This window comes from Kryptolebias marmoratus, linkage group LG16 (assembly GCF_001649575.2).
Source record: "Kryptolebias marmoratus isolate JLee-2015 linkage group LG16, ASM164957v2, whole genome shotgun sequence".
In the NCBI taxonomy this organism is placed as follows: domain Eukaryota; kingdom Metazoa; phylum Chordata; class Actinopteri; order Cyprinodontiformes; family Rivulidae; genus Kryptolebias; species Kryptolebias marmoratus.
The window spans coordinates 5,422,512-5,449,527 of NC_051445.1; the positions used below are offsets into that span (position 1 = coordinate 5,422,512).

The window sequence follows — 27,016 nt, forward strand, 5'->3', positions numbered from 1 at the left end:
ACAAAGTGCTTTTCACTTAAATGGAAACAGCCTTTTTTACATAGATGATCTCTTCTTTTTGCTGCAATTTAATATTAATATGCCCATAATAAAGCATTTCTTGCAGATCTTCAAAAATTAGGCTCAACAGGACAAATGTAAAAGCAAATATACTCATGGAGACCAGTATAAAAGACAAGACAATTATAAGATTGTAAGTATGACCACTTATATCTAATTAGGAGCACTGAAAAGATTCTTGTGTTAAAGATGCAAACATAAAGTACCTGAATGAGACATTATCTAAAGCCAAGGACATTTTTTCTTCTCAGAGTGTCATACCTGTGTTAGGCTGGCCTTGCTGGCCTGATCTGGCTGACTCTGAGCCATCCTGCGACTGCACCTCGATCAGGTAGGAAGCTTTCTGCTCGCGGTCAAAAGAGGCCCGGGTGACGATGACGCCGCTGTGTGAGTTGATGCTGAAGTACTGAGAATCTCCGCTCTCATCCTTCAGAATCACATAGTGGATCTGAAAAGGTCAGAGAGAAGAGCTGAATAAGGGAACAAAGAAGAAGAACTAAAACTCGACCCGCGGTGAGCGCAGCTGCTTCCTACCATTCCATGCAGACCAGAGTCGAGATCTGTCGCTGACACCTGAGCTACCGACGTGCCGATCTGTGCTCCTTCAGGAACTGTGGCCTCGTAGGTTGATGACAGGAAGAATGGAACATTGTCGTTGACATCTGATTACAAAAACAAAATGATAAAGTGCACCAATTAAAACATCTTTTGTTTTCCCAAATGCCATGTATCAGGATTTGGGGGTCTTTGGGTTTGTTTTTGTATTGAGTTTATTGTTTCTTTAATTCTGTTATTTGCTTCCTGTGTTTAGTTTTGGTGTTTTGTTCCCTGTGCCCTTTCTGTTCCTTGTAATCATTCACCTTTCCTCTGCTCAGTACCTGTCAGCCGGCCTCAACCATCCACACCTGTCCCTCATTCCCAATCAGTCACCTGTGTCCACTTTCAAATCATCCTCAGCTTTTAAAACCTGGTCATCTGCTTCACTTCCCTGCTGGTTCATTTTCACGCTGGTCGTTTTTTCCTTGTGTTCTTTGCAACCCTATTTAGTTTTAGTTGCTGCCTCGTCGGCCTTTTGTTTTCCTTTGTTAATAAATTAGGTTTCCTTTGAGTTCCTCCTTGTCTGCCTGCATTTTGGGTTTGACCAACCTGACACCATGACTTTTGTTGATGGCAGGAAACTAGCTATCACATCTATAAAAGCTGATTAAAATGGATTTAAAATTGACAGGGAAAGAAAATTGAACAAGAGAAAGAAAGAAAAACACAATTCCAAAGAGAGATTTAAAAAAAAGGATTTTGCTTTTTGCAGCATTTATACCTGCAGAAACCATTAAACAGCAGAAAAGAAGTCCAGAAAAACAGGGGAAAAGAAAAGTCTTTTGTGTAAAGTCCATCAAAAAGTGAAGTTGGACTGTCTTCTCTTGCAAATGAAAATTGAGTTATTAGCAGGGAATTATCCTCCAAACACTCTGAAGTGTCCACAAAGAAGCTTGTCAGCTCACTTTCAAGCTCGACTAAGCCAATTAGAGCATCCAGTGTGGGTTTGTTCAAAGCCAATCAAAGTCAGGAAGTGTTTTCTCCTCTTTACTTCCCTTCACTCGCCTTTAGATGCTGATTGAAACATGAGTCACTGTTAAAATGAGGTGGCATGGAGCTCACACCACCAGTTACTGATGTTTTTGTCTATTCTTTTCTTCTGGCACAGACCACCAGGACTTTAAATTAAACCTCGTTCCTCTCTTTGCTCATCATTCTCCAGTGCTCATTATGGTTGTGTTTCTGATACACGCAGATGGCTTTTTTTTTTTTTACCTCTGCTCACCAAAGTTAAATGGTGACTTTTTACCTTGAAGTGAATCTGCTGTTAGTTTGAAATGGTTAAAAGGAAAGACCAGCAAAAATAAGGGGTTCTGGCTTTAAAATATAATACCTACTGAAAAGATGATATGAAATAAAATGAAGAGAAACATATTAATGTGAACTGCAAGCGCAGAAATCTAACCCAGGATACAGAAGTTTTCAATTGTTTTAAATGTGCCATTAGATTATGAAAGCCTAAGACCATTTATTTCATGGTGCATTTGTTCATTTAATCAACAAGTAAAATTGTAGATGATAACAGAATCATATTTCTGTTTTCTTTTGTCCAGCTTTACTGACACTCTGTCATTTTTTTAATGCATTGCAGTAGATTCTTACTCTCACCCAGGATTATTTGTAAACTGTTTTTAATTCCAGCAACCTTGATAGATAGAACCAACGCTTTTGTTAAAAGCAGTTTAATATGAAAATAAAATATTAAATAACGTGGTTTTATTTGATTAAAAAGAAGCAAATGCTTAAAAGTACACTGGTTTTATTTAAATGGTTCTGGTATTTATGGAATTTCTTTAAAGAAAAAAAACACTGAAGGAGAACCAAGGCTTTGAAAATAAGAGCACTTTACTTGACTTCCTGTCTTTATTCTAAATTTATTCTGTGTGATGGATGTTGCCTTTAAAAGATCCTAAATTAAAATAACTTTGCATACTGTAAGTATGTAAACACACAGATTTTGTCCAGTCTTACCTGTCACGTTGACATAGACGGTGGTGAAGGAGGCCAGTGGCACGGCAGCAACGTTCTGCACGCGCACTCTCAGCGTGAAGAAGCACGTCGTCTCATAGTCAAGGTTCTCGGCCACCACGATGGACGCTGAGCCGTCTGCTCGATTTGGTTTTATGTAGAACCGCACCGGCATGTTGGTCTCTGGCACCTGACCCTCCTCCAGATTGTAGGTCACTCGTGGATCACCCAGTGGAGACGTCGCTTTAACAGTCTGATGGAAAAAGCACAAGGAAGTGGTTCGTTAATAAACAGAATGTATTCTTTTATTGTATGATTCACAAGTATTTCTAAAAAAATGCTGTATTTCAGTATTTTTGATTTACCAGGACTGCATTTTTCTCGTCAATGTTTCATTTTGCTGATAAAAGTGCTGAATGACTGGATGACAAACTGATAACAAGTGACCAAAGCAAATATATTTAAGAGGACCTTTCGAACAGAATGTCGGTGGAAAAATCTGGGCTGTTTGGCTTCTCTTGTTTCTTTGAATGAATTCCTTCTGCCTGAGTGAAAACGATCAATAAAAACAAGGTGATTATTCTAACCAATGTCAATGACGGTCACTTTTTAAAGTTTTTTGTGTTTTCCAGCATGTGCATGCATAAAACATTTTCTTCTGGGGGACTTGGGGAAACAGAGCAGAAGCACAGCAGAGAGGGAGGGAGAGGATCCTGCAAGTTTTCAAGGTTACCAAGTTTTGATTAATGTGTAAACAGGTCCCAGCAAGTTAGATCAGTCCATTCTGGGTATGTGCACTATTTTTCAGATTTTATTATTAATTTTTTAAGCCATTTTTTACACACAGTTTAGTAAACTTGGTGACCGATGTAGGAAAAGAAATGAACACAGACTGATTATAAATGCAGACGCAACAAAAAATCTATTTCCACAGCCTCTAATTTTTGTGTATTCCTTTTATGTCTCAAGTTTAATACCAGAGACATTTTCATTTTTCAAATACATACCCTCCCATAATTCATCAAAGAATGTAGCCAAAGAAGACTCTCTGGTGGTTTACGATAACATAATGTTATCACACAACAGCTGGGTGTCAGCACTGGGGTCATTTATCTTTAAAACGGCCCTAACAGCCTCCAGATCTATAAACTAAAACACTCAGCAGAAAAATGACACCCTAAAATACACAACTACATGTCAAAGAATGCAGATTTTAACGTTCAGAGCAGCAGTTCAGTCCTTGTATGGAAACAGCACTCAGCGAGAAATCTCAAGTGCTTTACAAAGATACCTAAAAAGGTTTTAGTGTCTGCATTATTTGAGCTTCTCTTTGTGAGATTTAGATTTCATTTATTTTTTTAAAAAGATAAGTGTTTCAATGAGTGCGTGTGAGTGTTAAGGTGTCTTGATCTGGGCAACAACCAAAAGAAGAGCTTTTAAGAATCACATTTTTTCTTAGAAGCAGATAAACTGACCTTGGAGAGACTGTCGTTCATTATGTGCTTGGTAAGACAAAATTGCACAGTTACATTAAAGAAACCTGTCTTTTTTAGTGTGGGGGATAACTGAAGACTTGTTTAAGGTCACATTGAGGTTATGCAATTACTGGTAAGGATAAGGTAACAGGAAATTTATATATCATTGTATTTCTCTCTGATGGAAACTGTGTGTGTGTGTGTGTGTGTGTGTGTATGTGAGGAAGAGCTTTTAAAACCTTTGTCCTTCAAGACCACAAAGTGAAATCCATGCCATGGAAGGATTGTATTTTTCATGGTTGAGTGATAACAACTGACTTTACAGTAGAGGTTATGCTCTGGACTGCACACACACACACACACACACACATGCACACACACACACACACACACCCACACATACACACACACCCACACAGAGAACCTCTTCTATCATATATTCTCTGTAATGTCAAATATTATCTCTGGTGTTAACCCTTTATCAATATGTTTATTATTGCAGTTTGTTCTAGTGTCTCCAGCCTTTTGGACTCAGGTTCTTGATAAAATTTGATTTTGAAACTGCTGGCATAAAATGACTCTCGAAATTTGATTATATTAGATTAAAGATTCATTCCATTTGGTTCTGACTGTAGCTCACTTTGCCCTTTGCAAGTTAAACACGTATGAAAGGTAAGATATTTGTTTTTTAAGTGCCACTGTATGACTTACAGGAGCACAGGAGGGTGATGTCTGTAATTATTTTTAAACATATGAACTGATTGATGAAGAGGACTACAGAAAACCAATATAGAAACTCTCCTCCTTGGAAAATATTCAATAATGATTAAATTTTGATCTCATATATGTACAGTTGTAGAAGAAAAGCTATGGTCTCAGGACCTTTGTTAATGTAAGTATCTTACCGGGCTGCAACTGCTGGAAACTAGTTGGAGACTCAAGATTGAGAGTAAATAGGTGAATCTTTAGTTACAGCTCACTGAATTCTGAGTGTTTTCCAAAACTATATTCTAGGCTGTGTACATTATTATTTCATTGCCCACCTCCAACCACATCAAATCTGCTTCAGCCTGGTTTGTAGTTACTTTGGCAGCCAAGGAAACTGAGAAGCATTGTGAACATTTCAAGACATTTTGGAGACTCCTTTGCAAATTCCATTCAAAACTCGTTGACAGCAGTTGCAGCCCAGTGAGCTTAAGTAAAAATCAATGGAAAATAATAAATATGATACTAAACCTTTCAAATTCCCCAACAATAATAGCAAACAGACCAAAGAACAAAAACAAACACAGCTAAAGAGCTCACTTGACCAGAAAGCAACATTAACCAAGATGGAAGAGCGGATAGTTCATTAAGGACCATTCAATAAACACTGGAAGTGAAAAAAACTTGGTAATCTTTTGGTGCTGCTTCACACTCCAGCATTTAATGTCCTTGCACATCTGTAAATTTAGATTAGATTATTCAGAAAAAATGGCCACACAAGTGCTGCATGTGCAGAACCCAGTTAATCCAAGTTAACACAAAGAAGTGACGCTGAGAGAAACTGTGTAGCTCAATTGAAAGAGAAAAACTTGACCTCTGAGTAACTGAATATTGTTGTCATGTCCTGACTTAACATGTTTCTCCCAAGTGGGAAATGCTGTCAGCCCTTTCAAACACCAAAACCCTCTCAGCCCTTTGTTTTCCAGCGACAAGGGTGGCTTCTGTCTTTGCAAACCATTTAGGTTATTGGAAAGACATATGAAGATGAACAGAAGAACTACTGATGACAAACAAAGTTTGGAAACAAACATGATAAAGAATAATTTTTTTTAAATTATCACATCACATCTACTAGTTTCATTTTAGATAACATTATGTAAAAAACATGTTTTGTTATTCAACAAACTGTTTTCCAGCTAATTAGAGTTACTTAAAACTCCTCAGCACTTAAATGGCTTAGTTGGTTTGCTCTTTTCTGTAGCAGTCTGATAAAATTGTTAAAACAATTTCCACTTGAATTGTGCTTAGATTGAACTTCCAGTTCGCAGGTGAGAGGTTATGTCAGGAAACGCTGGTGCAGTGTTGATCAGCCCCGCAGCAGGTCAAGGCAGAGCATGGAGCATGGAATCAGCGCTAATGAGAAATCATCTCATTAGACAACACTGCAGTGCGCCGAAGCTAAACTGATCAGTGTCTGCCATCTTCTCCCACACAGATTAACACCAGTGGAAAAATGGCAAAAGATCACTCACAGCTGGTGCGGCTGGTGCTGGGACTGAGGCAACAGCTGGAACACAATTCATCTTTTCAGCTTCAAATGCTATAAATTAACAGTCACCCAGGTGGGCTAATTGAGGTCAAAGAAACGTTTACCCTTCGGATTTTCTGAACTTCAATGTGATACATGAGAATTTGATGGTCGTTCTTCCTCAGATGTAAACCTAATGGCCTCATTCATCTGTATCTATGCATCTATAGCCCATGTGATGACATACTTTCAAGTGTTTATATGATAAAAACAAACAATTATTTTACTAGGAGGGTGTTAGTGGTAATTTAAAGATTTTTTGACATATTATAAAGACATGACTGATGCACCTTTGTTGTGTCGAAGTATGTTGTTTGTAAGGTATACTGAGGCAAAATGTTTTTGGTTACAGCACCGTACATCATGCTGGTGCCCCTGACCCTGTCACTGGTTCACTGCTTGCCTCAAATAGACCTGCTATTTCTGAGGTGCTCTGACGCGGTTGTCAGGACATCACAATTTCTCCCTTGTCAAAGTCATTCAAATCCATAAACTTGCCCATTTTTACCACTTCCAACACATCAGCTTCAAGATCTGCCCACTTACTTGATGCCTACTATTTTCCATCTGTTGACATGTGCCACTGCAATGAGAAAAATCATTATTTACCTTCCCTGTCATTGCTTTAAAAATCGTCACTGATCAGTATATGTTCTGTTTCAGAGCTGACAATGAACAAAGTTGCAGGTTAATGCAATTAGCTTGGTTAATAAATTGTCTATAAAGCCATAAAATGAGAATGTTTGTAACTCGTGCCTGAGGGTGAATTGATTTTCTAGTCACTCACAACCTTAGATAACAATGTGAAAAACTGCAACCATATTGCACAATACTTCAAACCTTACAGCTTTGTTTTATTTTCCTTATTATAGGGTCTGGCTCTGCTTAGGCTCTTTCTCTCTCCTTCTCATCATTGTGCTTCAAACTGAGGCAGGTTTCAGCTGTTACTCTTAATTCACCTTGTCATAAATACTTGGTTTCCATATCCATTTGACACCAGATCAAAACACTGCTAATACTTCAATCTCGACTTCTAGTACAGGTTTCATTTGTGTAAATTACACCACAGTTCTAACAGCCATTTCTCCGTGCCTAAAACTCACTAAACCCAAGCTTATCATCAGCTGATACCACTCCTTTAAATATCCTTTACCAATTTACCAGTTTAACCAGTTTTTGGATCTAAAGTCAAACATCCCCTGTAACTGAAGTACTAAACTATAACTTTTCCAAATACACACAATAAAGAACATTCTTTCTTAAGTTTGGTTTTGAGATTGTTTTACTTGTAACATTATTAAGCACACAATTATTTTACTTGTATAAACACCAAATTTTATCACGTATTTTAACTAAAGGCGTCATGCACACATAAGATGTAAATATTTTGAGATTTTCCTGCCTGAGATAAAGCTAATGTACATCAAAACACCTTGCTGAGCCACCACAAAATGAATATTTTAAGGTTTATCTGTGGTTAAAAACTATCTGTAACAACATAAAACATAAACAGGATGGGGAAGAAAGCGGGAGGAAGTCAACAGATGAGGAAACTATTATAAGTTGAGTGAGAGAAGGCTCCAGCTTATTTATATGGAGATTTAACATACACCACCTTCCACCTAAGCAGCTTCTTTCTTCTTCTACCTTGTTAACAATGTGATTACAGACCTTGTTAAGGCTGCTAAATTTAAAACAACAGTTCCTTCTCCGAGCAATTAACACAGCAGAGGAGATGAAGGAGGAAAGAGGAGGAGGAAGAAGAGGAGGACATATCTCAGACTTCTGAGTGATTTGTGCAGATTGTCAACTTTAGTTAATTATACATATTAATCAGCTGAAGTTAATGGTGACTTAATGTATCAAACTCAATAAAATCTTAATTAAAAAATCAAACAAATGAGTAATAAGTAATTAGGTATAGTACATTTACTCAAGTTTTGCATTGCCATGCTCTTTTATCGTCCTCTACCTTCACTCCTCCACTCCAGAGTTTTAATTATTATTTGACTTTTAACTCTGTTACATGTTTGCCAGTCTTAATTGATATCAAGATAAGAATTTTAAAAATAAAACATAAAACAAACAATTGAATCTAACAACCAGCGCTTTACAAAAAGTTGGCAACCTATTTCTAAATTTATTGTCTCACTAATCTTTAGGAATAATTCAGAAATTTATTATCCAATAATTATTATTACTTAGTGTTATAGAAAATCACACTTTTTAAGAACAACCCTAAAGTTAAGTTTACATAGAGTAAAACTGAATTCATTCATGTTCATGGTTCATCAGTGTAAAAGTCTGAACCAAAATCACAAATAAATAAACCAACCCATGTCATTTATTAGTTTTATTTTTATAGAAGATCCAAGAAAAGTAGTTAAATATTGGTATAAGACACCATTGCATTAACATTCTAGTTTCTGTTAGTTTTTTCACATGTTTTGTTCTCTGTTTTTCTCAGGTCTTCCATTTACTGAATCACATTATGAAAACGAATCTTGATAAAGTTTTCATTAAGACACTTTATGTTTTTGTTTTTAGAAAGTAAAAAAAAGATAAAATGTCAGAATCTGTGGCTGAAATGCTGGTGGTTTTAGCCCTCACTATCTTTATAATGGTCACTTTCAAAGCTCTGCACAAAGCTGATTCTAATAATATTTCTTAACATTACACCATCCACATCGGTACAACTCCTGACAACTAGATCTGTAAGTAGTCTCACTATATTTTGTTGCTAAGACTAATTAGGTAAAGGATTATTTTTATGTTGATGTTTGGATGCTTATACCTGGAACACTTTTTCTTTGCTTGTACTTATAAAAAAGAGGTGGACATCCACCAACAAGAAAAGTATTAAAAAAAAAACTCTAAATGCTTCGTTATAATCTGACCTAGAGATTCATGGTATAATTTTTCTTGCTGCCAATATACTCAATGAAAAGACCAAAATCAACAATGTGTTAGTCTGTCTTATAAAGGTTTTGTTCTCCTATAGTTGACTCCCTCTCCTCCCACCATCCCTCTCTCCCTCCTCCCCCCATCACGCAGTCTCTGTCAGGTTAAACACAGTAATTAAACGTCTGTTTTTCTGAGGTGATGAGAGTCCATTGTGATGCTCTGACAGCAGGTGTAATTTTCTCCTTCTCCTCAATCATCTCTGACAGATGGAGCTGTGGGTGGAAAAACCTCCAATCATCACCAGCATTTTCAGGCTTTTCAGAGAAAAAAAAAACAGGCTCTAAAAGAAGCACAGCGGCACACCGAAGCACGCACACAATCGCACATTCGCACACGCCCAGCAACTATTTGAAAACTGACTAACCGCCATGAAATCGAGCAGCTGGAGGGTGAAAACTCCTCCACCTTCTAAACTGGCGGCTTAGGAAAAGAGAGCAAATTAGGATGGAGGGATCAAAAGAGAGAAAAAACCCTGGAGGTCTACAAGCAATCTATGTGTGTAGGTTGAAGTGAGTCAGGTGAGACAGACTCAGGGCGGGTTTGTTGTTTACTCGGCAAAAAAGAGTTTAGAAGGGCTCAGCTAAACGTGCTGACGCAGAGATGGAGAACGAGGGAGGGATGGATGAGCGGAAAAGGGAGGAGAGCAGGATGAAGAGGAAGAAAGAGTGTTTCGAGCTTCCTCAGGGTGCCCTGCAAAGGCATGAAGAAGGATGTAAAATGAAAGAGAGCTTTTTGACTGCTGCAGGAGAACAACTGGGTTTAAATATTCTCCCTTTTTTATGTGTCTGCTACCCGCCAAACACGACACCTTAGAGCTCAGAAAAATGATCAGCATAAGCTTCATTTCCTGTTCTTCTGCTTTTAAGGCAAACTTTTTGAAGAAGTCACAGCAACCATAAACAAAGTCATGCCAAGAATAATTTCCAGCTAGCTTTATGTTATATTGCAAGAAAAAGAAACAAAAAAACCTGACTCTTGTCCCCTTTGTTAGAGTGAAATGAAAAGTTGATTTTTTAAAAACAATGAGAGCCAGGTAAACTATTGCTAACTTCTTTAAATGGAAAGCAGCCACGGAGAGCCTCCAGGAAAGATGCTAAATGTCAATAAACAATGCCATGCATGAATTTGAATATTCATTATGTCATCATGTTGTCTTCCTTTTTGACCTAGTTTCAGCAAGTGTCAGTTCTTTACAATTGTAAGCCTTTCTTCTACTCAGATACACTGTTTTTAAACAGATAAATTCTCAAAAAATGTTTTACATATATTCATGTTTGACCAATAGGAGAGAAAAGAAGTGATTAACAGAAATTTGGCACAATAAGACAAAATGTTAACAGCCAGTCACTGTAAAGTTATATCAAAGCAGTTTCACTTCTAAAATCTTGTGTTTAATGACAAACAAACCATAAAAATCTGTTAAACACAACTAATATACTGTGATTACAGCTATACTAAAAATGACATTAAATCTATCAGTGTAATGAATATATTTTTATCTTGCACAGCACCCAGGTAGTTATTAAATTGTAGTGTATTAAAAAGCACCTGAGAAGGTCAGAGCATCTAAAACTTCAGATCCACTGAGAGAATAAAAAGTGGGTTCAACAAACACATTTCAAACAAACAAACAAACTTGACTCGTCAGATTTCAGTGTCATGACCTCGACTCACCACTATCTTGGCATCTCGGATGGTGTTTTCCGGTACAGTGACCCAATACTCTGGCTGCTCCCACTGGGGCGGCTGGTTGTGGACGTTGGTGATGATGACAGTCAGCTCCACAGAGCTGCTGCGGTTTCCTCCATCTGACGCCACAATCTGTTGGTTGATCCTGGACGTCTGTAAACCATACAGTAAATAAGTAAGCTAAATTTAAACAAAAGCAAGAAAATGTTAGATAACTTTGGAGAGGCTGCTTTGATCTGAAAAGCACCAGAGACTGTTGAAACAGGAAGACAGGAAGTGGAAAAGAACATTTTAGTAGATTGTGCAAAATTAGGACATTTTGGAGAGGAAGGAAGGGAGAAAAATCTTTGCAAAGTGACAGAATTTTTTTGGGAAATCATCCTTAGTGGGGGAATTTTAACTATATGTGAACAGAAGTAATCATGTGAGGAGAAATGACTCTCACAGTCACAGATTATTGCTCGCAAATGCATAAATAATAAATGCAAACTGATGATATATAGGTGCAAAGAAAGAGAAAAAAAGTATTAAGATCTGACAAAAAGATCACTATTTTCCTGCACTGTGGCCCACAATTGTAAAAGCAATGTTTAAATGTGTTTGTGGCATGTTTACAGTGATAATATAGCACTAATGTAACTCTCTGGCTTGTGAAAACCTGGTTACAAACTTAAACCAACTCTGAATTGAAATTTATCACCACCTCAGCAGCAACATTTCACTGAAAAATGCCCAAGTAGAGTTCTAAAAGCTGAAGTATTGCAGCAGCTGATGGTGTGTTTCTGACCTGTGAGATGGGGTGGTTGACATAAATCCAGCCGGTGCTGGGGTTGATGTGCAGGTAAGCTGGCTTCTGATTGGACAGTGAGTAGGTAATGGCTGCGTTGCTCCCCTGGTCGTCATCATGGGCTGCTGCCCGCAGGAAACTAGTCCCAACTGGAGTGTCCTCTCTCAGGAAGTCTTAGAGAAGCAGAAGATTTACAGTAAGAAACAAGAAGCACAAACCTCTGCCATGGCCATAGCATCCTTAAAAAAAAAAGTCCAATCCGGATCACCACCAAAATTTAATAAATTGTTTCTTGTGAACATTTCCTGAAAAATTCAAAAAAACCTGTTCATTAATTTTTGAGTAATCTTGCAAACAAACAAACAAACAAACAAACAAACAAACAAACAAACAAACAAACAAACAAACAAACAAACACTACAGGAAACATAACCTCCTTGGTTGGAGGAGGTAACAAGTACATAAGTTACATGTTACCCATGATGCACCAGCTCCAACCAAAACCCTGTTCTATTCCAGAGCAGAAAGACAGAATTTTAATAAACTTGACTGAACACTGTGTAACATTATATTATGGGATGGTAAGCAGATATTATAATAATGTGAACGCAGCATTGTGATGTGTCAGCACACTGTCACCTCATTTTGTCATTTCTGGGTCTCACTCTGCAAAGTCAACACACACATTTTTAAATTTATGAATATAACCTCCAATCCTGCTGACTGTGATGCATGTCAGCGCTGATCAGACAACAAAAACAACGAGAGAAAAGGAGGTCGGCAGCTGCATTTCCCTCTGAAATACTGCATTTCAGGCATTATGTCAATAAGAATGCTGTTCTGGATCTCAGTGGGTAAATATCAGCTGAAGACTAATATGATCATATTGAGTCTAATATGTTTCACAGAGAAATGACCAAAACAACCAGGAGTGTCAAACACACAGATTTAAGTCTTCACTTTATCATTACGCTTGAATCTTGATGATCTAGTTTCAGTTTTCTTTAACCACCCATGATGAATTAAAATGAATATAATACTAATTTGATTAATCTGTACGCTGTATCAAATTAATGCAACTTTAAAGACAGATAGTGTTTACAGATGCAAAGATATTTTTCTACTACATTTCTGTCTCTTGGGACTTAGAAAGCATAACAATGAAAAAAATGATAACACTGAAAACAAGGAATTGAACCAAAATAAGCAGCAGAAATGGCAAAAAAGTGTTTAAATTTGGACACATTTTAAATATTTCCTTTCTAATAGTTAATAGATTACAATAAAAAATAATGTTGTCATTTATTTAGTTAAACATGTATGATTAATTCTAATCTATTGAATTTGAACCTCCTGGTTTTTGCACATCTTTTTTACCCTTTTGCAGATACATGTGGAACCAAAATGGAGTTTCCAGTTAGAAACTGAGAATGAGAAATCAGAATTGTGACACCTGCTCTTATTTGTACAGAGAAAAGGTCTATAGGAATATAAAAGGTCTAGAAAAATAGTTGACTTACTTCAAAAGCCATATATATATATATATATATATATATATATATATATATAATTTTTATTGGCAATGCAAAGTGAGATTTCTTAGGAAAAATATTCATGTTTTACCTTTTGTCTGCTTTCAGCTTGCATTTGTGCTATTTTTTAAAACCCATTTGCTACAGAATGTTGTCCTCCCAACTTCAATGCATTTCTATATTTGTGATCTCTTCAAGTATGACTTTAGAAATCAGTTTGGTATATGTCGGTGAAGCTTCTCCTCTGTTTTTATTGCAAGTGTTTACAGCAAAATGCCAATATTTTCCCAAGTGTTGTTAGTCTATACTGAATTTAAATTGCTTTCATGTTCATAGACATCTGAAAGTAGTTTCTGTTGCCAGAGGACACAGTTAACTTCACAGCAAACAGACTGCTCTGCAGGAGAGGGAAACTCTAAATGCTACAGCTAATACAAAAAAAAAGATAAAACACTCAGAAGTTGGTAATCAACCCTTTCCTAAAATGCAAAACCTTTGCACAGTGTTGTATGTAAACAGAGCCTATAGGATTATTTACCAGTTGGTTAATAAGAAGCATATCCTTGCAGGAGAACCCCCTGCAAACAACACACAGACACATACTAACCAGCAGCAAATGAATGCACGTCCCAGAAACATTTAAATCCACTTCTTAAATAGTTAATGAGCCACTCTGTGCGTTTCTGTAATCGGACGCAAAGAACTTCTGACAAGACGCTTATCAAAACACATATTTGCACACATCGTAAACAAACACCAACCCACGGGGCTGGCTGCGAATATTTCATCAGTCTTAAAAGCTTTCCAGGATTACAAAGATGCAGATTAGTAGACGACGGTAACAGCAAACATTCAGTTAGTTGTTCACCTATTTTCCTCAAACTCAGGTTTATCCTGAAACTTGTAAAAAGACAGTTTGTATGAAAGTGTCAGTGGACAGTGAACACACATCCTGAGATTCCAACAAAATAAAGTTAAGCTAATTATCAAACTACCCTGCTTATCACACAATGACTGCTGGAGAAGGGCACCAGATCCCCCATGATGCAGAAATGAAAAAGTGGGTAAAAAATGGTTGGATGGATGATCATCAAACTAAGAAACCTCTTATGGTAGTAGTAGCTCTTACACTGATAGCGGCTGTTTTCAAACTTGGGGTCGTTGTCGTTCTCATCTGAGATCAGCACTGTGATCTGACAGATTCCGATCAGCGGCTCCTCGGCCTGATCAGTGGCTGTCACAGAAAGAGTGAACTCCCTCTGACGCTCCCGGTCAAAACTCCCCGTCGTTGTTATCACCCCTGGTAAAACACAAAAATGACATTATAATCAGCTCAATGACACATTTCCTCTTGTTAGTACATGCACCCTATCACAGAAAACTATATGAGACGTAAATTTGCTTCATCTTTTTGTATTTTGGTTGGATTTTGACACTAAAGGTACTGAGATTTAACGTTTCTGTAGAGCTCACCGGTGTCAGGGTGTATTTCAAACCCAGACGACACTCCATCCCTGTGCATGATGCCATATTTGACCTCTCCGTTAACCCCCATATCGGCGTCGTATGCCTGGACGCTCAGGACGAACGTCCCTGGTGGCTGGTTCTCCAGAACAGCTGCGTTGTAGTTCTGACACTGAGGGGACAAATTGTAGAATTAAAAAGATGAACTTGTAGTAAATAAATGTTTTTTATTTGAACTCAGAATATGACAGGATGAATTCTGTCACCTCCTCAAACAGCGGCTTGTTGTTGTTGATGTCATTAATCCCAACGATGACCTGTGCAGAACTGCTGAGTGGATATGGACCCCCAGATGCATTATCATCTGTGGCAGTGATGTTGAGGACGTACTGCGGCCCCCTGAGCCTCGGAGGAGGACTCCGCCGCAGCTTTATAATGCCTGTGGACAGAAATGTCAAAGCAAGTGGCCGTCAGCTAAGATTTACACAGTTGCTGCACTTAGAAACAAGTTTGAGGCACTTATGCTTGAGTATTTCCATCTTTTGTGCTTCCTATTAGGTCTATTTACTTAAAAAATCTTTTTTTCTTTCAGTTATTATTATATATTACTTATAAGCTATAGATGAACAAAATGTATAATTAGGGCTAATTGATGTGTTTAGGAGTTGCTAACAGGTGAACAGTTTGGTTGCTGCACTAAAAAAAAGTCAGTATTTTAAAAATTGTTCTAATAAACTAATCTAAATTTCTTATTATTTTGCTAACTTTCACTTCTTCCTAAGTTTGAAAACCACAAAAAGTAACTGAAACAATTTTACTTTTTATAATCTCAACTGGGAAAATGCTGCAAAAATACAGATGCATCAATGAGAATGATGTCATCTATGGTACCAGCAGCACATTGGACATAAAGGTAAGTCCTGCAATTTAACTGCTTACATTATTATTTAGTATCACTTGTTGCCAAAGGTGAAGGTAAAAATAGTTTTAGCAGTGTTTGTTTGTTTATACCTTTAGCAAAATTAATGTATCACAGAACATATTTTAATGAAACTTTCAGAAAGAAATCATTGCACGTACATCTACAACTCACCGACATTTGGAGTCAACCTAATTCCAGGTGGCTGCCACAGCTATTTGACATTAGCCTAGACAAAAATGGCTATATCTCAGTGAAATTTACAGATGTGGAAAAATTTGGTGTGGTAGCAGCTGACAGTCATTCACAACATACAATCCAAGTACTAGCAAATCATGCACAATATCACATAAGATTGAAAATAATGTTATTTTTCAAGGTTTGACTAAAATGGCTGTAATGCCATCATTTCTCAATATAAAATGATCTTAGTTTAAATTTCTGGCATGAATTGCAATGGATGATATGCATTCCTTCAAGAAATGTGAGGCCTTTAATTGTTTTAGGAAGTTGTACTCTAAAAAGTTATTCAAAGAAAACTGAAAACATTTGGGACAAAATTGACACACATTTAGAATAGGGTTAGTAAGGCTCTTTGCATTTGTACAAATTTGCATGAGTTTCAAGATGTTCCTAAAACACTATCACGTTCACAGACATAAATGGTGGTTTCTTCTGCCAGGGGACTCAGCTGTTTTCACAACACACAAACTCCTCTGGAGAAGAATAAAATTAAAAATATGCCCCAGCATAAACATAGATTTAAAGAAAAACACCCTGAAGCTACAGCTCGTGCTGTCAATATTCACTTTATAAAAAGTGAACTAAAAAAGCTGAAACAATTTTAGTTCACTCTTCAGCTTTACAGACGAGTGTTTTCGGTGGTTGCTTCTCAGCTTCAACATCCACAAAGAGAATCATGTAGGTGAGTATAAAAGACAGCTAACACATAGCTTAAAAACGCTGTAGATGAAAAGTGGTGTTTTGTTATTTTCTGCTCTGTAGGTCAACAACAGAACAACCTGTCAGCTCAAGCCTGGAAAAAAAAAAAAACTAACTCGGGTCTAAAACAAATTTCATTTCTCTGCACTAACAATCACTTCTACATTAACATAACAGAGAAGCAGCGCAAACAAACTGGGAAACAAATAAGCAGCTTTGGTTGCAACATGAACATAGACACGGATGCTGGGAGGGTGCGATCACATCTACATGAAAATACTTCACAATGCTTTGAAGTGACAAAGCAGAACAGTCGAGCAAGCCAAAGGCCATCTGCTGCACGAGTGTATGAGTGTGTGTGCGTGCGGGTGAGTTTGTGTCTGTGTGTCTGCATATAATTGAGAGCCTTAATGTATCATTTATGTGCAAATGTTCATGTTTATGTCTGTTTGTGCATGGATGCATGTGAACAATGGAGCAGTGCATGCTGGGTGATAAAACTACATCAAAGTACTGTCCACTAAAACAAAGAACTGTCCCAGAAAAGTGTGTGTTAAAACAGATCCTGAAGAAAGTAATACATTTTTAAGTGGCAATATATGCTGAAGAGCAGAGCCACTTGCTTCAGGTTTGGTCAAACTGTGTTATGCACAGAGGCTGGTTCCAAAAATACAACATGGCAGCTTCCGTAAAACAGTTCCTGCTGGCTTCAATTACCAACAACAACAGAAGGCAGAGCCAGTTGGTCTGGTATTATAATATGTCTCTGGATCAAATTGAAAATTTAACAATGACAGTGTAAAACTATTATTACTTTACTTTATTACTTTACTTAGAATGTAATGTTTCCAATGAAACATTAGGTGCTGCATCATGGAAAAACAGCAGAAACAATATAGTTGTAGCTTTTGGCTTCTTTGAAAACTCTTCACTGCAAAAATCTTGAGACATCTATCACTTTTTGTCTGTTATCTTCAAAGAGCCAAGCTTTTTGTACTTTTCTTCCAGTGGTGTAGGGCAATGGTTCTCCAGTCATTCTGAAAGTCCAAAATTTATCTGAACTTTGTCTGCTTCTTCGTTTTTAATTTTCAGTCGAATACTTGACATTTTAGATTTTTTAACCACTTAACTCTGACCTATGAATCATTAAGACATAGAAAATGCCCCCTAACTCAAAGGATGAACCTGAGTTGACACATAATAAACAGCTTAGCAAAGAATAAAAAAAAACACTTTTTGTAGACATAAAGTAAAAACAACAAGGTGATTCTCAAAGACCTATTAGATGCAAACTTGACATGAAGATGATCAGCTGAAAGATGATGCATCTCAGGTTTTGTGTCAGGTCTGATGGTTTTTTTGTAATTTTAACTTTCATTATGTTGTCATGGTCGGGTACAAGGACTAAACAGAAAATAATGAAAAAGCAGTTAAAGTCCAAAGAAACCTTTTAAAAGTTCTTCAGAAAGCCTGAAGAACTAAAACTCAAGACCACTGTAAAAGAATACCAGAACGTCTGGGTCCCTGAGCAAAATATAAAGAAAATAGAGGGGGTTTAAAACTTTTTAATGGTACTTTAGGGTAAACTTTGTTCTAAAAATCATTTTATAAATTTGTTGTCACTGTAAAATAGGAATGCAATACAAAGAAATCAATCAAACAAATAAAAGCACCGTTATTTAGTGCAATTTATTACATTTGACATTATTGGTCCTGTTTCTGAAATTACAGGTTTTTCCTTTTTTAGACACAAAATGTTACCGATTTAATCCAACTTGGTCCTCACACAGACAGGAAACCAAAGATTCAAATGAGTAAACCACACTGGGGACTCTGATGAGCAGATGAACAGTTTGTGTTTGAAAACTCTAGTGATTATGTTTGTGTATTCATGTTTTTTTTAGTTTATGTATTGTGTGAGCGAGTCATTCACGGGGTATACTGGCCTCATTACTGCGACCATACTTTATCCCCAAATACTTGTTACTATGGAAACAGCCACTTTGCTGTGTCTGTGTGCAAATGTGAATGATCTGAATGCTGAATGCTTGTCTACATGTGTAAAAATTATTATTTTTCTTGTTTGGGTGTGTTTAAGCGCTCTGCTTGCTGGCAAACAAGATGTTAACATTTCTTACTGTCTCATCAGAGGCAGAGCAGGATACAAACACGTTTTTACATGAGCGTCTTAACAGATAAAACATCTACAGGGTTAAAGAGGAGCATAACTTTTACATGATGGCTCCACGATCTTTGGTTTGTCTCACTCTTCTATTCCAACAAATTTATAGGAGCTGTTTGGGTTCATAAATCACTTAGTGGATAACCTTTACAAAATTCAGAATAGTTACTAAAGACAGAATTATTTCAAGCTGCTTACTGAATCTGAAGAACAGAAGATGGGATGATGTATTGAAGAATGTTAATTACTATATTTCAGTTAAACTGTTTTTAATGTGTTGCTCGTCATTATTCATCATGTCTTATCAGCAGTTTTCTGAGTCTGATGGCCTCCTCATTTTATTTTATTTTTTTTAGAAACAAAACAACCATGTTTTCTATTTTTTGTAACTAACATTTATGTCTTACCCTTCTGGTTGTCCAGCTGGAAGTTGCTGTCCTCATTGCCGCCGGTGATGGCATAAGAGACACCATCCCCATCAGGGTCATTTGCATGAACAATGGCAACCAAAGTGTCAGGACCGGCGTCTTCACTGAGGAAGGTCTTATAACTGATAAAGAGAAAGACAATCAGAGGGAGAGAACACAAACTGAGAAAGGAAGTGGAAAATATTAAAGACAACTCATTGGAAAAAAATAAAATGTAGGAGACAAATACAAGATGAAAAACACAAGACATAACATATCAGCAAAGTACAAAATACAGACGGTTAAAAATTATACAAAACAATAATGGGAAACAAAGAAACAGCAGAGTGAGAAGAGACATTAAGATGAAGTGAAAACAGATGGAGGAAAACAGCAGGTTTGAAAATAGATTCTGATTTAAAACCCATCTTAATTAGCAGATTGACTCTGTGGGTGACAGAGTCAGAAAGAAGGAGTGAAACTGAGAAAGACTGACTGCTGATGTTCATTAACCAAAGTAGAATCAACAATGGAAAAGTTTATCAAAACTTAAATAAGAGAAATGCAGAGAAAACACCTTACACATTCTGAGAAAAGATTGGCGCTTCATCGTTGCTATTAGCAACGCGGATGCGGATGGAGGCTGTTCCGGTGCGAGGAGGCGTTCCTGCATCCACGGCGACGACAACAAACTCATAGATGTGATTGGGCCGCTCGTAGTCAAGGCGACGGGCGGGGCTGACCACACCTCCAGATGTGATGTCAAAATCACCGCTTGGGATAAAGTAAGACAGCTCAGAGTTCACGCCTGAGTCACAGTCACGAGCCAGAACTGAAGATCATAAACACAAAGAGAAAGAGAAAAACAGATAAATAAATAAATAAATAAATAAATAAATAAATAAATAAATAAATAAATAAATAAAGTTAAAGTAGAAGAGATAAGAAGGAAATACAGATCAGGATATATGGGAGAAAAACAAATAAGGATTCAGAAAAAAAAGATGGAAAGAAAATAGGAAAATAGGAAATAAACAAAAACAAGCGGACAAAATAAGAAAAGGTACAAGTTTTCATAGCTGCCTTTTCTATTAAATCTAAAATCCTAAAAGCTGGACAGTTTCAAGTCTTGCTACAGTTTATTCCAAGAAAAAGGAGTAAAGTAGGAAAATGCCTTTTCCCCAGTTCATTACATATCAAATGTAAGGTAAGGGTGACAAAGGAGGTTGTGGCTGCTTTGATTCAATGGCAGATACAGTAGGAGGATATATGAATTGGCAGAAGGCCAAGAATGGACTTGAAAATGAAATTATCCCAATACAAATGTCTGTGTGGACAATAATGGCCAGTTAACCTGAGATTATAGAGTGTAGTGGTGAGTGAAGGGTTTACATCCTGTTATGAATCTTAGTAATCCATGGTAAACAGCATCTAACATTCTCAGAGAAGTAACAGGAGCGTTCATGTAAACTACGTGACCGCAGCCAAAAAGAGATAAAAAGGTGGCAGCAAACAAGCCATTTCCTCATGACTACAGAAACTCTGCTGTGAAAATGTTTCAAACAAATCTTTAAATTATTGATTTATGAACCAGAGGGTGAAAGGTAAAAATAGTAAAGCAGTTTTTGTCACCACAGATCTCCATGAAGATAGAAGTAAAAAGTGAGTGAGTTTGTGTTGTTGGCTTCCTGCCTAATAAGAGCAAAGCCTGACTGAAGTTTGACTGTTTGATCTTCACCAGTCACCAGCAGCTATGACAGATGGCTCTGACACACATAAACACACACCCACACCCACACACACACACACACACACACATTTGCACAGGAAAACCACCAGTGTAATATGTTGATGTTGAGGTCACTTATTGGAGTTTTACTGGAGTGTTAAATCGATGTGAATGTGTTACCTTGGAGCAGAGACGTTCCAGGTGCGACGCTCTCAGGTATGTTATCTCTGCTGTAGATGGAGTGAAGGAACTCGGGTGTGCAGTCATTCTCATCTGTTACGTGAACAACAACCTGCAGGAGGCATTGTTTGGTATTTCAGATACAGTATATTTGAATTTCCATATAGCACTGCAAGAGTTACCAGGTAAATTATTTCTTAATTGTGAGGGAAAGAAACACAACAATTGCCAAGCATTAATTAGATTTTTGCTTCTTTATGACTATTACAATCCTTGATGGGAGACTGGGGATCGGTCTGGAGATCAGATTCTGGTAGAAGAAGTTCTTTTCAGGGTACTGTGAGACTCTATGTTTGCTTCCATTCTAGTATGACAATCTGGAAAGATAAAACAATGTGCTGTATGTCTCCTGCTGGACGGGAGAACCTCATTTCCATTCTGTCTATTTTACTCTGTCTCTACTTTAAGCCCTTTAAATGTCAAGCCTCTGTGTCTTTGTCTCACCTCTGTTCCTCTCCAGTTCATCCTTATCCCAAGCTGTTGGAGCTCAAACAAAAATGCCTGCCTCTATTCCCATAAAGCCTGATTTAGCTGGTGAGGCTGCCGACCTGACCACCTGAGCACAGATTTTCTCTGTAGCCCTGAACTTTCAACACACCACCTGTTCAGCTACAACAGCAGGGCAGCAGAAGGAGAAGCTGAGAGAATTTAAATGCATGGCTGCCTCTGCATATATACACCAAATATACGGAAGATTGAAGTGTAAACACTATAAACACTAAGAAAATTGGTTATTATTTTCACTTCAGACCCAGCAAGTAATTATGCATTTTCCAAAGTAGAGCATTTTAATTAAAAAAGATGATATGAAAGAAACAAGAAAACAAACAGCTTTCATTTTTTTATTTTTAAATGTGAAAATGAAGCACAAATTACCCTGAATGATGTGGTGCAGGCAGTGAGCACCTGTCAATAGTAATTACTTACTGCATAATGAGCTCTTTTTGTTATCTGCAGAATATAATTTGTGTGATTTCTTCCTCGTGAAAAAGAAAATGGTGCCAATTTTTTACTTTCTAAAGAACAGGTCTGCATATCAACTATAAAAGATTTCTAAATGTTTCCTGATTCAAGTAAAAAGGGCACATAATGCACTTAGAAAAAATAAAAAAAAAAACGTGTCACCACTGGCTCTGCACCTGTAAACTGTGCTTGACAAACTAGACCAAAATCACAACATTCAATGCATCAATTTAACTACTAACTACTACTAACTAAAAAGTACTAGGTTAAAAATAATCCAATTTTAAACTCAACACTGGGTCAAATTTGGATTGAGCCAACCCTGGGTAGTTTTAACTCCGCAGGGTTGGGTTATCAGCAAATCAGATTAAGTTTTCTACCCAAAATTTGTGTTAAAGTAAGTATGTGGCACTAACTCAGTATCAGTAATTAGTATCAGTTAGCTAGCACCAACTAATGCTTTTTTAGGTACCCAAACTCTTTGTTTAGTGCAAACTAAAGCAGTTAACAAAACAGACATGGATTATTAGTAACAATTTATTTATCCTGCATGAAATTTCTTATACTGTCTGTGCAACACAAAGCCTTATAAAAATAGGTTCTTATAAAACTGTACACATGGCTACAATAAAAGCAATTAATTAAGTCACTAATTCACAAGGTTGTTACTGTGAACTTGTTAAACACGTACCCTGTAAATTTACCTTTACACCTACAGTATGTTAGCAGAATATACAAGAATTTATTGACTACTGGTGCCTAAAATGTCTTATTCAATGTGTCGACACATTGGGACATTACTTCCTTTGAGAAATACTACTCATTTAGTCTGTAAACAATTTTCCCAGGTTTTGTGATTAGGAATGATTAGTTTCTTTGTAACTTTCTTAGTTTGAAAGGATGTGTCAGCGTAAAGAAGCTGGATGGATCTGTGAAGAACTGATGTCATGTTGGTGGTTTTAAAATGTCTCATAAACCTGAAAGGCATGAGAAACTGCAGAAACCACATTCGATTACCTCTAATAAACAGACTCATTTAACACAAATGCACACACAAATGCACACTGGCAGGGCTTTTACAATGATTTAGCCAGCCAAGCTTATAGAGCAGCAGTAGCCTTTAGGAGGATTTTTAGCACCTATCTGCTCTGTCGAAACCATCTGGATACTGAGAGCAGGTGATCATCAGTTTCTCAGAGGTTTGTGTGGATGCACCTCCTGTGTGAGTATCTAGCCCTTTGCTTTTTAAAGTCTGCACAAATAGAACACGAGTCAGTGATTTGCTGCCAGGTTTATGCACTTAGCAGTTTGTAATGCATGTGCGTACTTCGGCCAGCTTTCTGATGGCAGCCTAACAACCACGAGTTTTCACTGGGTTTTCATCAGAACCAGTTCACAAGAGGCTCAGCAGTATGTTTTTAGTTTAAACGCCTGTTCAGTGAGTGCACATGCAGCATAAACATTAAATAAAATGGTTGCATCACATCTGATCCACTGGCGGCACTTTCTCTCATTTAAAATTAATGAGTTTTTCATCAGAGAGCAGCTTGTTTAACAGTCAAGGGTCAGCACCTTCAGATGTTTTAAAATACAGTGAGTAGTAATGGTTATTTATTCTGTTAATCATGTATCAAGGGGTTGTGAAACCACTTAAGGAACTATAAGACCTTTGATTCACACAGATAAACAAACTCATAGAATGCTCACTTCTCCAAACCAATCAGTCACATTTGTGAAATACAGATTGCTCTTTTTTTGGTAGGTTTGCACTACATCTGGACCCTTTACACTCAGTATTATGTATTTAAAATGTTCTGAAGCACACAGGGCATGCTAAAAGCTCCTATAAATAATTTAAGATTTATTTTTTTAGTTTTTTTGTTATACTTTAAATTTTAAGTAAAAAATATCACATTTGTTTTTTTTGTTTGTAGCATTTTTAGAATAATAAATCTAGACAAAGTTCACAGGCAGAGGCCACTCACCACAGACTAACAGTTGTGACTGTGATCACAGGTCAGCAGCTCTGTGGCCTTGTTCACGCCTGACTTTATTTTGCCTCCTGGGGGATTTGATCGCAAGTGGACAGCTTTAACTACTGGTGTGAATTCACCCAGGATGCAAGGAGGTCACGCTGGGATCGGATTTTTCATATAACATTCTGGGCTGCATATGATCACATCATTTAGCAAAGTGAACAGAGAGGTTTTCTAGGTTACACTAGTCGGCAAATGCACAGTTAAAAAACAAAACTTCTGGTGAAAAACAAAAATGAAAAAGTCATGCACCAGGTTGGGTAGTTTTGCATGAGGCTGTTGACAGGACAGCAAAAATGAACACTACAGAGTGATGAGTCATTTACCTACAGGAAAAGTAAACGTATTCCTTTGCAAACAGAAATAATCTAATTATTAAGATTTTAATTTTCCTACACTGATTATGACAAAATGTTTGGTGACATTGAAAATATGTTAGCATGTGTTTGGTATTGTACCTCTGCCACGCCGCTCAGGCCAGTGTCGGTTTCAGAGGCTCGGACCTGCAGATTGTGGAGGTTGTGACCGCTCTCGTAGTCCACAGTTCTAGTGAGGCTGAGTGCGCCGCTCTCTTGGTTGATGCTGAACAGATTTCCAGGATTAACCAGCAGCATGTAGGACAGACTCTTCTTCTGGAAGGAGATGGCTTGGACCACAGCAACTCTGACCAGAATGTAGCAAACCAAAAAAGCTGAGGTTAGCGACACAAACAATAATGATTAATTCATTTTAAGCGATATGCTGCTCTGGAACTTTCCCTGACACCATCTCTGTTTCTGCTGGACAACTTCCTTCTGTATGCTCATACTGAGCATTAAATTAAAATAAAGATTGGATGCAATCCAATGCATTTCAAGGCCAGGGAACTTTTTTTACAACCTTTCTCATACAATTCCAGTCCCAAAACAAAAAAAACCCTGAATTTTGAATCTAAACCTGCTGATTGGACTAGGATTGACTGTAATTAATTTTGATTAATTAGACTGCATTTGATTAGATTTAATTTGAAATTGTTCACTTCTACAATGCTGTATTGTGGCCATGACTATCATGTCAATTGTCGCTGTATGAACAAAGAATTAAATTGCTGCTGCAAATCTAGAGGCAATGCAAAAGGTCAACAATTTAATAACCTGCACAAGGCTCTTTTGGTTTCACGAAGAGGCTAATATTAAAGCATAACATGGAAGTTTAACATAGAGCTGAGAAAAATTCAGGCTTTATTTGACTAAAAGAGTGACTGAAGTTAGACTCTATGGGACATAAATCATTTCTGAACATGATAGGCTGCAGCAGAAAAAAAATCAGTTCTTACAAAACAAAACCTACATCTTCACGGGCCAAATAAAGACTAAAGAAGTGTACGCAAGAAATTGTTTTTAATTCTTTCCCTTTCATTCTCTATATGGAATTTAAACATTAGGTTCTGCCTTATAGTTTTCTTTCAGATGTCTGGTTTTATTTAAACACAATTTGAAAATGAGGCATTTTACTGTGATACTGTCATAAATAAACTGAAGATGTCTGCTTTATCTCTTATGTGTATAAATGTTTGTGACATCCTGATGTGAAATTGTTTCCTCATTTCAAGTAGCCTTTTTAGTCCTATTGTTGGCAGTCATTTCCGACAAGATGAAGCACTTTGAATTTCTTTATGTGTGTAATTTGCTCTATAAATAAACTTGGCTTGTCTTGCTTTAAGTATAAACATAACTACAGGTCAGAGAAAAGCTGCTCTACATTTATGTTTCCACACAGACTGATAGTATGAAGAGGAGCTGTGATGTACTGGTTGAGATCCAGTCGTGCGCTTAAAGCCTGCAGCCTTTGTGGATTATTCTGAGCTTAAAGACCATCTCAACCTGGTTAATCAGTTTGATTAAAACACACAAAGTCACACTGAGACACATGTGAAGACATAAAAACACATAGGAATGACACACACACATAAACCACATAGTTAGATACAGCCACATACTGCTCACAGGGTGGCATGGATACTTGGATATTAATACAATGTGCTTTGCGCCAGCAGCCCTGAGGGACCCAACACACTCACACACTCCCCTTCATGTTTATCCAGACCTCACTTTTAATAAATATTTGAATTTGCCACACTTTCAAATTCCCAGCCTCAGGCCACACTCACACATCTGTGTCCTCTTCATCCAGCCAACCCTCCCCTTCTTCTCCGCCTCATCCCTCTATCTTTTATCCTTCTGTCATCTTCTTCCTCCCTTCTGCCATCATTCTTATATTTCCCCTTCCTCCTTCCCCTTCCTTTTTTCTTTTGTCTCGCTCTTGAGGGCTCATCTTTTCATGCATCACATGACATGCAAACCAAAGGAGTTGGCCGTGGAAACACGCGCACGTAAACACACAAATGCCATTTTCATACTCAGTCTTCAGGGCAGTGAAATTTACATGAATTTTATGCAAAGTTTGAAGGTTAAACAGAAACTTTGATTAAAAAAACACTTCACACAATAATTCTGCCTGTATTACTATTCACTCCAAAAAAAAATGTTTACTTATATTTTTTGACATTGTCTTCAGCATAGGACAGTGTATTCAAGACTTAGTCATGGCAGATTTAAACGTTCTCAGTAGATCTGTGAACCTAATGTGAAGTTTACAGGTGCTGGTCATAAAATTAGAATATCATGAAAAAGTAGATTGATTTCAGTAATTCCATTTAAAAAGTGAAACTTGTATATTATATTCATACATTACATACAAACTCATATATTTCAAATGTTTATTTCGTTT

At 37.2% G+C, this 27,016-nt stretch overlaps 1 protein-coding gene across 1 annotated transcript in view; it reads right to left on the reverse strand.

Annotated features, from left to right (window-relative positions):
• Positions 1 to 27,016, reverse strand: part of si:dkey-22o22.2 (neural-cadherin) — a 122,234-nt gene that overhangs the window by 34,785 nt on the left and 60,433 nt on the right. Inside the window, exons 4-15 of the mRNA XM_017423770.2 lie at positions 24,706 to 24,910; positions 21,189 to 21,300; positions 19,862 to 20,111; positions 19,280 to 19,422; positions 15,096 to 15,268; positions 14,839 to 15,001; positions 14,495 to 14,665; positions 11,834 to 12,006; positions 11,032 to 11,199; positions 2,629 to 2,878; positions 595 to 722; positions 322 to 508 (exon numbers count right to left, since the gene is read on the reverse strand). Of these exons, the coding sequence (XP_017279259.1) occupies positions 322 to 508; positions 595 to 722; positions 2,629 to 2,878; positions 11,032 to 11,199; positions 11,834 to 12,006; positions 14,495 to 14,665; positions 14,839 to 15,001; positions 15,096 to 15,268; positions 19,280 to 19,422; positions 19,862 to 20,111; positions 21,189 to 21,300; positions 24,706 to 24,910 (2,123 nt within the window). The remainder of the gene's footprint in view (positions 1 to 321; positions 509 to 594; positions 723 to 2,628; positions 2,879 to 11,031; positions 11,200 to 11,833; positions 12,007 to 14,494; positions 14,666 to 14,838; positions 15,002 to 15,095; positions 15,269 to 19,279; positions 19,423 to 19,861; positions 20,112 to 21,188; positions 21,301 to 24,705; positions 24,911 to 27,016) is intronic.